The sequence below is a fragment of the Cynocephalus volans genome, chromosome 14 (genome assembly GCF_027409185.1).
Source record: "Cynocephalus volans isolate mCynVol1 chromosome 14, mCynVol1.pri, whole genome shotgun sequence".
NCBI classification, from domain to species: domain Eukaryota; kingdom Metazoa; phylum Chordata; class Mammalia; order Dermoptera; family Cynocephalidae; genus Cynocephalus; species Cynocephalus volans.
Genome location: NC_084473.1, coordinates 54,889,765 through 54,903,812, shown reverse-complemented (window position 1 = coordinate 54,903,812; position 14,048 = coordinate 54,889,765). Strand labels below are relative to the sequence as shown.

Sequence of the window (14,048 nt, the reverse complement as noted above, 5' to 3'; positions counted from 1 at the left end):
CAGGGATCACTCACAGTGCTGTGCCAGGTCGGGCGCTCGCTCTGTCTCTGGTTTGTTGCCTTCCGTGTTCTCGGCGCTGCCGCCTCGGGCTGTTCAGTCGCGGCGCCGCTCGGGCGCTCCCAGGAATCTTCTTTAATGCCGGCCTGAAACCTCGAATCCTGAATAGGGCAGCTGGCCGCCTTCTTCAGCGCGGCCCCGGTCTCCGGGATCCTGGCTGCATCCACAGCAGCCCTGGCGCCGTGTTCCCTGTTTCAAGACTCACTTTTGCAGCTAAGAATCAGTTCTTTTCCTGCTCCACACTTCAAAGCTGTTGCCTGTAAATGAGGCAGCCTCTCCTGCCGGGGGCAAAGTGGCGTTGAGCCCCCACGACCGGCCAGCAGCAGCAGTCCTCCCTTAAGAGATGGCCAGGGGAAGGTCCACAAGTTTCCCGGCTGCCTGAGGCCCAGTGGCCACCTTTTCCACCTCAGCTACTCCGCGCCAGCCGCCGCAGCCGCCGCCATCTTGAAACCAACAGAACCTTTTCTTTTTTTCCTTTATTTTCATACCTTTTTTTTAGAAGTGACATTGAGAAATAGCTGACCTTAAGTTTGATTGCTATTGTTATAATTTCTGTACTTGTTTCAACTTTTATAAAAATACTCTCAAAACTGCAACTTGTTCAAAGGGTAAGATGAAGATGGTATGACAGTTCTGGGTTATTTTGGGTGTTATTTTGGCTCACAAAGGTAAGTGATGCAAAAAGATGATAATTTCTGTTTAAGTTGTTTTATAGAATAGCTCATTAAAACAATAAGAATTAAACAGAATTCTTCAGGTTTAACAGAATTTTCTGTTTGGTATTAAGACTGTCCTAGTGTTGAAAGCATCAACTACTTTATAGGTGGGCTGATTATGCATCTCACTTAACCTAAGATAGAAATAATTTATGCCTTTTCTATTTGCCTTTTTCAGTCTCAAAACTGTCCCAGTTTGGAAGAAATGCATAGTCACTTTATTTATATCTTACATCTTACATTTATTTTGATAATCATATGTCCCTTGATAATTCAGAGATTAAAGAGTTCTAACAAGAGAAGTGATCTGATGCTTTTGTCCTTTCTAGAAAACATTTTACCATTTATAGTCAATGCAGTTCAATTGCTTGGCTTTTCAAGTTTGTCTTGAGAAAGAGTTAACTGAGTTTTATTAAATCTGAGGTTCTACTGAAAGATTGTCAACATATATTGTTAGATTTTTGGTTAAGCCTGTTATCTTGGAAGCTGATTAATGCTGATATTTTCTATAATTTCTAGTGTGTTTCAAAGAATAATAATGTATTGGAAGAAATGGAGACACTTATTTATGCTAAATTAATTTCGTTAATTATACTAGAGTTTTAATCATGACTTATCAGCTGTGTGACCTTGAGCAAGTAACTTAACCTCTCTGAGCCACGTTTTCTTCATTTTTGAAACGAAGCTAATAATGCCTAATAAAGATTAAAAAGAGATATTTTATGTGACTCATAGTTGCTTGTGTAAAGTAGGTAAAGTTGTTGAGGTACTGTTCACCCAACAGTATCAGACTGTGTCTTGAGTTTTACAGTACTTGATGTTATGATTTAATTACAACCAATAATGACAATTTTTATTGTATAACACATAAGAACATAGATGTTAATTAATATGGTTTTCATTCTAAACTCCCTTTATACATAGAGTGATTTTTTTCCTCATGCATATTTGCAAATCATTGAATAACTGCAAATTATCTAGTAGTGAAAAAAATTATGTTTATAGTATTTGGAAATACTGGAAATATGTTTATAGTATTTAATTTAAACATAATTTGCATTCAGCTGTTGTTTAAAATTTACATGTGAGCAGTAAATATGAACCAGTCTGACAACTTCTACTGCATGTTCATGTATACATACAGCATTGCAACATACATAGAACTATAAAAAGTTCATGTTCCTTACAAAAAGGCTTATTTGACTGGCAAGCTAAAATTTACATGAAAAGGAGCAGTGTCAGTTTAGAGAAAGGTAGTCCTTTTGGGCTATAAATAATTTAGAAAGGTTCTTACAGGAGGTGGATATTAGAATGAACTTGGAAGGAATGTAGAGAGGCTTACAAGGGAGAGAATGGTGGAGGCAAGGTTGTAGTGATGGAAACGTGTAATTCATTTTTAGATTTCAATCAGTTGCTCACATAGGGGTATTAAAATATTAGGGCTAGACCGAAGGATCTTGACTGCTAGACTAATGATTCTCTATGTGCAGGTGATGGGAACTCACTGAATATTTTAGAGGAAGAGGTTGATATGATTAAAAAGATATTTAGGGAGATTAATCTAGACACAGAAGGGAGGATGGATTGGTGTACAGAAGAGGCAGGAAGTAAAGACACCCGATAGGGAGATTGGTTTTAGTAATCTAGATATGAAGTAGTTAATGCTTAAACTTGAGAGGTGTGGTAAAAATGGAAACTTTGATACTTTATTATAACATAAAGTTCTCCAGTCTGCTTTTTGATGTTATTACTACTTAAATGCATCTAGATGGTTAAAGAAAAGAAAAATAACTTATGTTGGTGGTCATACTAAGTGCAGTATTTCAAGAGATACAAAGCACATTTATTCTTCTTCTCTGTACTGATAACATTCAGCTATTAAATGGAACAAATGATAAATACAAAGTGGAGTGCCAAAAGTAAAATATTTTATTTTTTTAGATTTTATATTCATGTTTTTATATTTTAATTAATTTTAGAATATGCCTAGTTAAGTGATAATACCTAAACACTTTCTCAATATAAATTTTTAATGACATTTTGCTGGCATTTGATGTGTAATAACTTTAAAAATTTGAGCTCTCCAGTGATGAAAATTTTTAAATTTATTGTTTAAATGAGTTTATATTTTATTTAAACAAATAAAAATTATTTATTCCCTTTTTTCTAAATTGAGACACCTGCTTTAACAACAAACAAGGCAGAACATTTGAAATAGTCTTTTTTAGAAAAACTGATTTGCTGTCACTTGTAAGAGCTTATCACCTGGTTGGTTGGTTGGTTTTTTTGTTTGTTTTTTCTTTGAAATCTCTTCCATAGACCAAACACCAAGATGTTCTTTCCTATCATGAAAGAATAGATATAAGCATGCTCTATTAGTTAGGGCATAGGATAAGCTGCTGTTAACAAAAAGAACCCCAAATCTTCAGTGGTTCAAACAATAAAGAATTTTATTCATCTCTCATTTAACAGCTCAGAGGTAGGCAGATGGTCAAGAGTGGGTTGGTGGCTCTGTTCCACAAGGTATTTCAAGAAGCCAGCTTTCTCTTAACTTCGTTCTCAACTGTTCACTGTGCCTGTGTTGTTCAGTACAGTAGCCTCTAACCATATGTGGCTATTGACATTTATATTTAAATTAACTTAAGTAAAGTAAAAATCTCACTGTCCATACTAGCTATATTTTAAGTCCTCCATAGCAACATGTGGCTAGTGGCTACTGTTTTTGACAGCACAGACATAAATTACCTCTATCATTACAGAAAGTTCTTTTGGTCAACCCTGTACTAGAGTATTTTTCCTGTCCTCATGGTCTTTGCTGGCTCATATTGGCCTGTCCAAGTTCTAGTCTACAGAAAGGGAGCATGCGAGGAGGAGAAAGGGGAAGGCATGGTTTTGTTATTAATGATCCAAAAGATGCACATATCACTTCTGCTTGCAGTCCAAAATTTAGTTATATGCCGGCACCACATTGCAAGGGCAGATAGGAAGGGTCACTAGCTGGATGGATTATACCCCGTTAAAACTTGGTTTAGTCGAGGGTGGGTTGGGGCCAGAGATCCTATTACCAAAAGGAAGAAGGTGAGAATGAATACTAGAGGATTGACAGTCTGGGTCACATGTACTCAAGATGTTAATAATCACAGTAAGGTTTCTCCTCACCTCCTAAACAAAGTAGCCAGGAATCACCATGGATAAAATGTTTCTTGATTTTAAATGACAATACTGAGATGAACCTGAAATTATAAATGTTTTTCACTACTTTATTTGAATTACTTGAAGTTTAACAAAGTTAACCTCATGGCTATTTTTTTTTTCCTATAATGTACTACCTCTGTGTCTTAAACAGTGCAATGATGATAATCTTATGTTTGTGTGACTGCAAACAAGACTAAAGCTTTTATTTCTGTCTTATTTATTTATTATCTATAAGATGTTCAATAATGATTTTGAACATTGCAATGATGAGCATCAAGGTGAAGTGCAGAACGCACTAGTTGGTGAATTTGTTGTTTATTTTCCCCCCACCCCTTCTTGTTCGCTCTCTCTCTGTGTATATATTCATCTTGTTTATAAACTATTTAGGGCTCATAATGGAAAACAAACAGCCTTTTACCACATCATTTCCTATCCCTAGTCTTATTCTTTGAGACAAACACTTTGAAATGTTCATCTTTCCAACTTCCATACTTCTAAATAATATGCCTAACATTCAGTATGTTTGATTTATCAATTTTAGGAATTACGTATTGATGACTGTAATAAAAAAGGATTTTGCTAATATTATCACCTTTTTTCTTCCTTTATTATTTTTCTATTAGCTTTAATGTTTCTTAACCTCTTTTCAAATTCATTCAATTAAACATGGTATCTCTTGACTCTCAAATTAGCAATTACAGGCTTTATTGTTCCTGATCTTCCCTCTTGATATCTTTCTCCTTTCTACTTCCCAATTTTTGTCATCTCTTCCTTTTAAATATATTTCCTTTAGTTTCTACAGTTATAGTTAAATCTTTTAGCTTTGTCTATTGCTGGGTTCTAAAAATTGTAATTAGTTAAAGAGTTTAATTTTTTATGACTACATAAATAATTTTCAGTGAAAAGTTAATGGTAGAGCAGTTACAATTTTTTAACACAGCTATATTGTTTATAGTTTAGTTAAAAATTTTCTCTTTCTGGTTTCTTGTATTTTTTTAAAAACTCCCACAATTTTTGCTGGTCCATCAGTCATACTCTATTCTATAGACTGCCTTTTTGCCGGGTGTCTCCCCCCTGCAACCCTGTTTCTTTCTCTTCTAATATGTATTGTTAGTCATTGTTCTTTTAACTACTTTCCATTTTCATAAAAGCTATTGAAAATTTGCCTTAATTGATGCTATTGCTTGTTCTTTTTGTAACTGTGGGTTTATACCTTTTAAAAATTCCTTTAATGTGTTTTTAAATAATTTTATTTTAGTGAGAAGAGAGGATATAAATGCATAAGCTTATCTCTACACCTTGAATCTGAAGTGTGGAAGTTTTCAGAGTCAGATACCTCTGTATCTGAATGATAGTCATGTGATAAAACATGTGATAAAGACTTATGTTCTAATTTTTTGGAGGTGGGAGTTTGAGATGTTACAGACACAACTGAAAGAAAATAAAGATTAACTGTCTGTATAGTCACTAATATTTTTTATGTAAATAAACATTTTTTCTAGAATAATTTTACTTTCATTTGTTTTCTAAGACCCTAGACTTCTTACAGATTATGATAAAATTTCTGTTGATACAGATTGTTTTGTTTTACTTTTTATTCTATTATTAAAGATGTGTATCTTCTTCAGATTTAGATCTATTTTTCATTACAGTGTTCACAATTTATTGCCCAGCGTTTCTTGAAATTGGCCCATTTTTACCATTATACCCGATCAGCAGCTAAATGGCATATGGTGATGTTAAATTTTCCTAGGTTAAGAGGCTGTTGTTAGTTCTGAACTCTAATGGATCTTACCATCAGTCTGGCTGATAAGCTGTGTGATACTCTTAGACTACCTTTTATTTTTACAAGAGAATAGTATTGTAAAAATGTCAAAAAATATCCACATGCCCAGTTCACTAGTAAATATACTGCTAAATTTGAACCTTTTTGGCAGTAGCTTATGCTACTCAAGGGACCGTATTTTACAGAATGATGTATTTCAAAAGGATATTGGTTTCTAATATAGAAAATTCATGCATTTAGAGCAACTTAAAGCCAAAACAGTTGTGCTTGTGCTATATGTTTAAAATATTAGTCATCTTGAATACATGCCTAGGTTAAGTGTCAGAAGCTATATATTGTACAGAAAGAAAATTTATTGTTAGGAGACCAGGCTGTACCTGTGCTTATACAGCATTTTCCTTAGAGGATCAATTTGAGTATATGAACTAATATTAGCCAGATTTGTGTATAGTAACATTTTGCTAATAAAGTAGAAGTTCATCAAGGAGAAAAATAAAGGAAGCATAACGGTCTCATACTATATAAAACTATAGAAGTGGAACAAAGAGTTTGACATGAAGTTTAATGTGTACATAAGTAGAGGCTGACAGGAACATGCTGTGGGTGCCAAAGGTTCCAGTGATGGAAAACCGAAACATAGTGCTCACTGACCACAGCATGAGCCTTGACACACATTGTAAATAATCTAGAGATCTATGACTGCATTAAGCACTAGGCTGGTGTATTAACGGCAGTAAATCTATAGCAGCAGAAAGGGCTGGCATGCAGAAATTCCTCTGATTAATTTTTGTAATGGATTAATAGGGATATAGCAAGTACTTTCATTTCATATCCTATCATCTTCAACTCCATTCCCCCCCAACCCTCCCCAGTGTGATCATTTTTTATTCTCTTCTACTCACCAGACTTGTGTATGTGGATACTTGCTTCAGTACCATCAAGTTAAAAGCAGAAGATGCTTCTGGTAGAGAGCATCTAATCACTCTCAAGTTGAAGGCAAAGGTATGTGCCTCATTAAACTGTTACTGTGGTCAGGAAATACTTTGTGGGATGAACTCTGCGAATGTTTTCAGTATAAAGAAGTGCTAATTGCTTCTAGAAGTGCATATTATGATACTTTTCAAAATTGATTTTGGAAAGCCTAAAAGAATTTATTCACCAGGTTTACAAAAGCTTGCATATAGCTTCATTTCACTATTTTAATGCAAATTTGATCAATTATAGACTTTATGATAAGGAAATTTTACAAATAAACTCCACAGCCTCAAAGTACCATAATGTTATTTTTGTAACATCTTTATAGAAAAGAGTAGATGCTTCCAGTATCCCAAGAACACTAGTTCTGTTGACAAAGTTGTTTACCTTCATTACCTTTGTATTTCCCCCCAGTTCCCGTCCCAACCCCCTGACACAGACACACATATATGCATACTACTTATTGTTTGTTTGTTTGTTTTGGCTGAAGTTTTTTGACAACGTATTCTAAAACTTTGCCAAGACCTTATAGGCTAGTGGTCTATAGCTATTCACTAGTTTTTATTGTCACAAAACATGGCAGTTTTATTTTTATTTTTAAGTTCTAGATTGTGAATTTTGAGAAATAAGTAGAATCAGCAAGTTCAGCATATTAATCATTTACTTAGTGATCACCAGGGAAACATTAGAATTTGAAGAAAACTAGTATATCCCACTTTTTCTTATTGTTCCTAGAAGTCATCAATCAATTCTATTTCAAAAGATTGTAATGATGAAAAGATCAATTGTGTTTGTCCTTTTTAAAAATGTGTCTGGCATTTAAGCTTTCCACAAAAGAAAATTAATATATAAAACTGTACTGGGTGACACAGAAAAGTTCATATCTTATAGTGGCTCTATATCAGATAGGTTGAGAAATGACTCTTTCACATACAGAATGTTTAGGTATAATTTTAAAACCCATATGTGATAAGTGTCAGAAAAAAATTAGTGGCATAGAAGTCTTACTATTGGTAAAAGGAGTGCGATGGTTATTGTCATTAAAATGAAAAGATTTTTATTTTGCTTTTAAGTTTTAAAGGTGTGCTTTTTTTAAGATCAGGGAGAAATCTGCCTTTATCCTTCCTTTCAAAAGGTCATAGGTTGCCAACGGCAAGGATTCTGTCATTTCCTTCAAAGCTCTATTTGTTTATATTTTGTACATTTATAAAAGTTGCTGCTGTGAAAACCAAAAATAAAGATTTTAAATACATCCTCATTTTTAGAAGTTCTTCTACTTACTGAGGAAATAATGCTGTAAGTACTTACTACATTGCCTTTAACTGCACCTACAGGATTGTGTTATTAATCCAGGTTGATGACATTTACTTCTTTACTGGTATAACTATATGCTAATAGAACATAATGCAAAACCTTAATCCAAACTATGTTTTAAGGGGAAAGCTGACTTTCTTTTTTTTTTTTTTTTTTTTAACAAACGTTAAAGAAGGCTTATTTTTGTGAATATGCAAACCTTTATTTCTTTTCTTTATATATTTTTTGATATATAGTAAAAAAATAAATGCATTTGTTTTACTTTTATTCTGGAATACATACTCTCCCAATTCTGCTGCTTTCACTTACCATTTTCAAAAACCCACAAAGAAATCAATACTAATTTTGACTAGATACTCCCTATTAAGTATTATACAAATCAAAAAGAAATATAATAGGGGAAATTTTGTGGTTTTAAAAGTATATTTTTGTGTGATACTTGCAATCGATCCTGAACTATGGGATGGAGTTCTTTTCTTTACAAAAGAAGTACCCCAGGGCTTCCTCACCTTTGGTCAAAATCAGAATAACTTGAAAAACAAATTACAGATGTGTATCAGAGGCTGGCCACTCTGCTGCAATTTGTATGTATTCACTTGTGATTAAGCCTTACTGCCTAGATAGTCCAATAATAGAATAGATTTAGTTAAATTTTTCTTTGAGTAATATACTATACAACCTAAAAAATATTGTGTATGACAAAAATATATACTTAATATTATGTAGTAGTTGTATTTTTTTTTTTAGTTATGGATTTGAGTTGCTTCAAGTGAGATTTGGAGAACTATGTTTTACTTAAAAGTAATTCAGTATTGTACTTATTTTTCAATTAATATTCCTGTATGTGGAGCTTTTGTTAATTAGACTTCTAAACTAAAAGTTGACAATTAGTTTCCAGTGGTTTTATTTATATACACAACACACACACAACTTAAAGTTGAAAACTATCTTAATTTTGATCAAATTATTTCGTGACATTGTATTTAGTCATCTACATTGGGGTTCAGAAACTATTCTGAAAATGGCTAGACTGCTACATCAGAGTTTAACAATTTTTTTTTAATTTCTTTTTTTTTAGGATTAGAGTATTGTAATATTTTTATATGGTTTCCTATATATTTGCCTTCGAGTTATCAGTTCTAGTAGCTAGACACTGTTAATCAGAGTGTTCTTTGACAGTTTTTTTTTAGCCAACCATCAGTGTAGCTAAATGTTAATTCTTTTGAAAACATTGACTTCAAATGGGCTATTTGTTAAATACTATAGTGATATTTTGCCCCATTTGATTACCCAGCGACGTACGGAAGAAAAATAGACTGAAAAAAGTGAGTCTAAAACTTATTTGAACCATTTTGTCAAATGAAAATTTTCCTAAAAGTATTTTTTTCCAGTAAATGTAGTTTTTAATCGAAATAAATTAGTATTTTTAATTTCATGTGACTTTGAGGACCCAGAATTGAATTTTAGACTTATCATGAATAAGAAAATTGATTTTAAGAAAAACTGTCTTTTGTCTTTGTTAACTTTTAAACCTGATTTGTTCTCATGACTATCACTTTTTATATAACAAGCTGAAGAATTAATTTTCTATTTACCAACCTTGGAATGTTTTTCTTGCTTAAATTTATTACTTTTATTTTTCCTTAAAAAGCCAGAAGACATTTTATTGTTTTTTTTTTTTAATTTACCTTCTTGCTTAAAGTAATTGCTTTGGTATGGGGAATCATTTTTTAATTGATAGTTATGTGTGTTCATTTTTGTGCATTTCTTGATTCTTTTAACAGAAAGTGTCTGCCTATTTAGATGGTGACTGTGAAACTGTTTGAGATTAAATTATAGACTGAAAAGAAAATAAGTGCCAACTAGTTTGATCTCTCATTTTGAAGATAAACTGAGATCCAGTTTGGTTCACCCCTCAGGTCACATTAGCAGCTGACCTGACAATAACTTAAATTCGTTACTCTTTACTCAACATTCAATGCTGACTGCTTTGGCCACCCCCAAATCACCAAACCTTGTATCTCCTGAGCATAGGTTGACTATTAATCAGCGCTTGACATCAGTATAATAGTAGAATCAGAATATTTATATATACTACAGTTGCAGCTATAATAATGTTGTTTTTCTAAAATGCCTCACATGAAATTGTCATACAAAAGCAGAAATGACCTAATTTTATGCTTTTTCTTAGTACCCTGCAGAATCACCAGATTGTTTTGTGGATTTTCCTGTTCCGTTTTCTGTTTCCTGGACACCGCAGGTAAATTCTTAATTTATTTTAAGTAATTAAAAAGTAGATTCTTTTTAGTCAAGTGGCCAATATAGTAATAATGTTATAATTTTTTTTTTTAGTTTTCTGTAATCATTTATTTATAAACAGGCCTTCTATAATACTTCTTTTATATTTCCTAATAGTTAATTTCCATTTTCTTTTTCATACACACACACAGCCCCACCCACCCAAATAGCCTCCAGATCTTTGTGCTTCATTTTAAGCAATCATGCAGAAACTCTATTGCAGACATTTTTTTTTTTTAAATTTAATTTCCGAGGAACTCTTTAGAAAGCAATGAGCAGTAAGTGGAAAATTGGGTGAAATTTTTCATACTGCTAAAACTTTATCATTGGTGACATATCACAGAATCTTTTTTTTTTTTTGAGGAGAATGCATTATGATGAAAATATAAATCCTGCCATTTCTACTGAGTTGTTATTGTTTTAAAGTGTTTGTCCCTAGTTCATCCTTGAACTTAGACTGTATTCTTTTTTACATGCTTTAGAACACATACTCTGAGTAAGGAATATAGAAGATTCTTTCTCTTGCTCTGTCAATTTAATTTCTCAGTGCACTGATAATATCTAACAGATAATGTTTTTAGAAGAGTGTTGTAAACTGTAAGATTATATGGATATAGCTCATGATTATTAATAGTATCATTGTGTGTGTGTGGTTTTTAAGGATGTGGCAGAATGTGGTTAGTTAAGTTCAAAGAACAGTCTGATGATGATGGGGCTATTTACTTTCACCAAGTAAATTGTGGCAGTTGATAGCAAAATGGAGAGAACATTTCTATTCTTAGGCAAAGAGAAAAAAAATTCCTAGTGACATTTTACAAATATTCTTTAAATGGAGGCTACCCATATTTTTGTTATGAGATTTTGGTTAGGTTCAAGTAAAAATATATGCCTATATTTTAAATTATAAATACATAAGAGTAAGAGTAATTATATATGAAATTAGTTTTAAAAAACCTAACAAGATGTAAATAGTTTTGTGAAAGTCCAGATGTCATTTTTTCATACATATTTATTGAAAAATTATTTTTCTCATGTTCTTTTTTAAAAACAAAATGTTCTGCTCCACCCAATGGAAATCAAGAAAACACAGCAAAATATCAGAGGAGAAACCTGTGATTTGCTTTTGGTATTTTGATATATGTTATAAGTATACAAGAAATACTGTGGTTTTTTTCCCCTAAAGAATTAGAATTATATATAACTTGTATAGTCTTCTTGTTTTTTTAAATATATATTTTCTAATTGGCTCTGGAAGCTGTATCTTGTTTTTAAAAAGTGAGATCATGAGAAAATATTATATCTGGATTGTATTACTCTTTCTAGATGTTATCTCTAAATTATACTTTAATATTGATCACAATTCCAAAGTTGAAGAATATATATTGTTGATAAGTTTTTTAGTATTATTTTTGGGGTTTACATTTTTATTTTATTATTATTTTTTTCTCGAAACATAATTGATTGTACATATTACTGTGTTGAATATCAATCCCTGTGTGCAATATGTGGTGCTCAGTTATGCAGATAATCATACAAGTTTTCCCCAGACTTTAATCTATTAAAAAGTTTGCCTTTCCGCAGAAAGATTGTTTAGCACTTACTTTATTTTGCCGTTTAACAAAATTAGTGTGTGTCTCTCTACTAGACTGAAAAGTCTTTGAGAGCAATTTCTTTTAAATTTTGTATCTCTACTTAACACCAGCTCAGGGCCTTGTACTTAAAAAAAGCATGAGATAAGTATTTATAATATTAATTCATACTCAATTTTAAGATTTAATTGGGTCATGCAAGTTTCTGTTTTGTAATCGATCCAAGAAAACAATTAATTAGTAGTAACTGGAATGTGATAAATTATTTTCTTAAATTATAGAATATGCTGAAATTCTTAGCAAAGTACAGCTAGAAATTAAGATACTTTCTTAAGCACAACTCAAATTTGACAGATGTTATTTTGTCACATTTGTTTCAGATCTCTCTCTCTCTCTCTCAGAAATAAAATGTTTTAGGAATGACTAAGACCCCTACTCCCTTTTCTGTTCCTCTTTTTCTGTTTTTGCTTCTCTCCCTTTCTAAAAAAGTAACTGTTTTTCTGAAATTGGTGTATATGCTATCAACACATATTTTTTTTCTATATTTTTAATACCATATTTGCAGTTTGGCTTTTTTTCATAATATTTCTGTAATTTATCCATGATGTATGTGTCTGATAGATTTATTTTAAATGTTTTATATTACTCTATTATGTCAATCAACCAGTTAATTTATCCATTGCCCTACTGATAAAGTTGTTCATGGTTTCTTACCATCAGCCCTGCAGTGAATAATACCTTTACATATTTCCTTTTACACTGTATGAGACTTTTAGTGTGGGTTATTCCTAGAAGTGAAAATACTGGATTGTAGAGAATCTAACTCTTTGAGGTTAACTAAATATTACCAAATTGCCTTTCCATATTGTTTGTTTAAGTTTATACTCCCACTCAGCAATGCATAATAATTCTTACTTTCCCAAATCCTTTTCGTGTTTTATTCTGATCTTAGTTCTTATCAAGAATTGATAATGATTATAATTGTGTTTATAGTCTTTGCCTACTTGAAATGTTTTTTCTCTTATTATAGGCATTCCTTATAGCATGTCTTTTAACTTTATATGTTAGTCATACAGTAGTGTAACTTTCAATGTTGTCATATTTATCAGTCTCTTCTTTGTGTCTCATATATGTGTCCATATCTTTTTTGAAAAGATATTCTCCTATAGTTTTATATAAAAGTTATATATTTTTCATATTTATTTAAGTATGAGATAGCAATTTGTATTGATACTTGCCTATGATACATATGCTTATACGATTTGGGTATGTCTTAGTTGTGAGGACCTGGGGGTTATTTCACAGTTTTTTGTTTTTACAAAATGTATTTTGTAAAAAATGTATTTTCAAAAAATATTATTTACCTGTAAGAGTTTAGCTGTGCATCTTAAGGATTTTGGTGATGGTACCAGCAGTATGAACTCTTTCAGACATGATAAGTGTTGGTAATATTTGTTTTGAAAGTAAGAAGCAATTTGAAGCTTCCTTGTGTATATACATATGATCTTTTTTTACTGACTCACTGGAAACAATTCTACTTGTGGGAGGTTTCTTGTTTGTTTAAAATTTTTTAAACAGTTGTGATTCTTAAGCAACATAAATGTTACTGTTAAGGTCTAATAGCAAAGTTATATTTAAGAGACTGTAAATAGGTTTCAGATAATTGATTTTTAAAATCCTGTCTGCTTTTGTAGATTTCCTCTTTGGATTTAGTGTTTCTGGACTTTAAACTTGGAAGATCTTTATTTTCCTTTCTTTTTGTAATATAATAGACAGGGCTTTGTGGCATCCATATTAAAAATGGGTAATTTTCCTTATGGTCCCTGTCTTCCTGCTGGGTTGATAATGTTTTGATGTATTTTTCTTTTGCTCTGATGAGAGGTCTGCTGCTGCTGCTCTGACATATTCATTTGGATGAATAATTATAACTTGCACAATGTCAAGCTGAAGATGGTAGGGTTTTGTGCGTCATGACAAGCCTAGTAGCCAGTGCAGGTGTCTCACAGCATGATCAGCAACAGCCAGTGTATTCTGGCTCAGAGGAGACATTTAGAGTAGTAAGAAATCAGCACCAAGGGCAAGGCTGCTGCTACTATTGCTACTGTGATATGTGCCAAA

The 14,048-nt window shown here is 32.2% G+C and overlaps 1 protein-coding gene across 1 annotated transcript in view; it reads left to right on the top strand.

Moving 5' to 3' along the window:
- FANCL (FA complementation group L) overlaps nt 1-14,048 on the top strand; it is a 71,473-nt gene that overhangs the window by 38,279 nt on the left and 19,146 nt on the right. The window contains exons 6-7 of the mRNA XM_063077876.1: nt 6,660-6,756; nt 10,235-10,303. Coding sequence (XP_062933946.1) covers nt 6,660-6,756; nt 10,235-10,303 — 166 coding nt within the window. The remainder of the gene's footprint in view (nt 1-6,659; nt 6,757-10,234; nt 10,304-14,048) is intronic.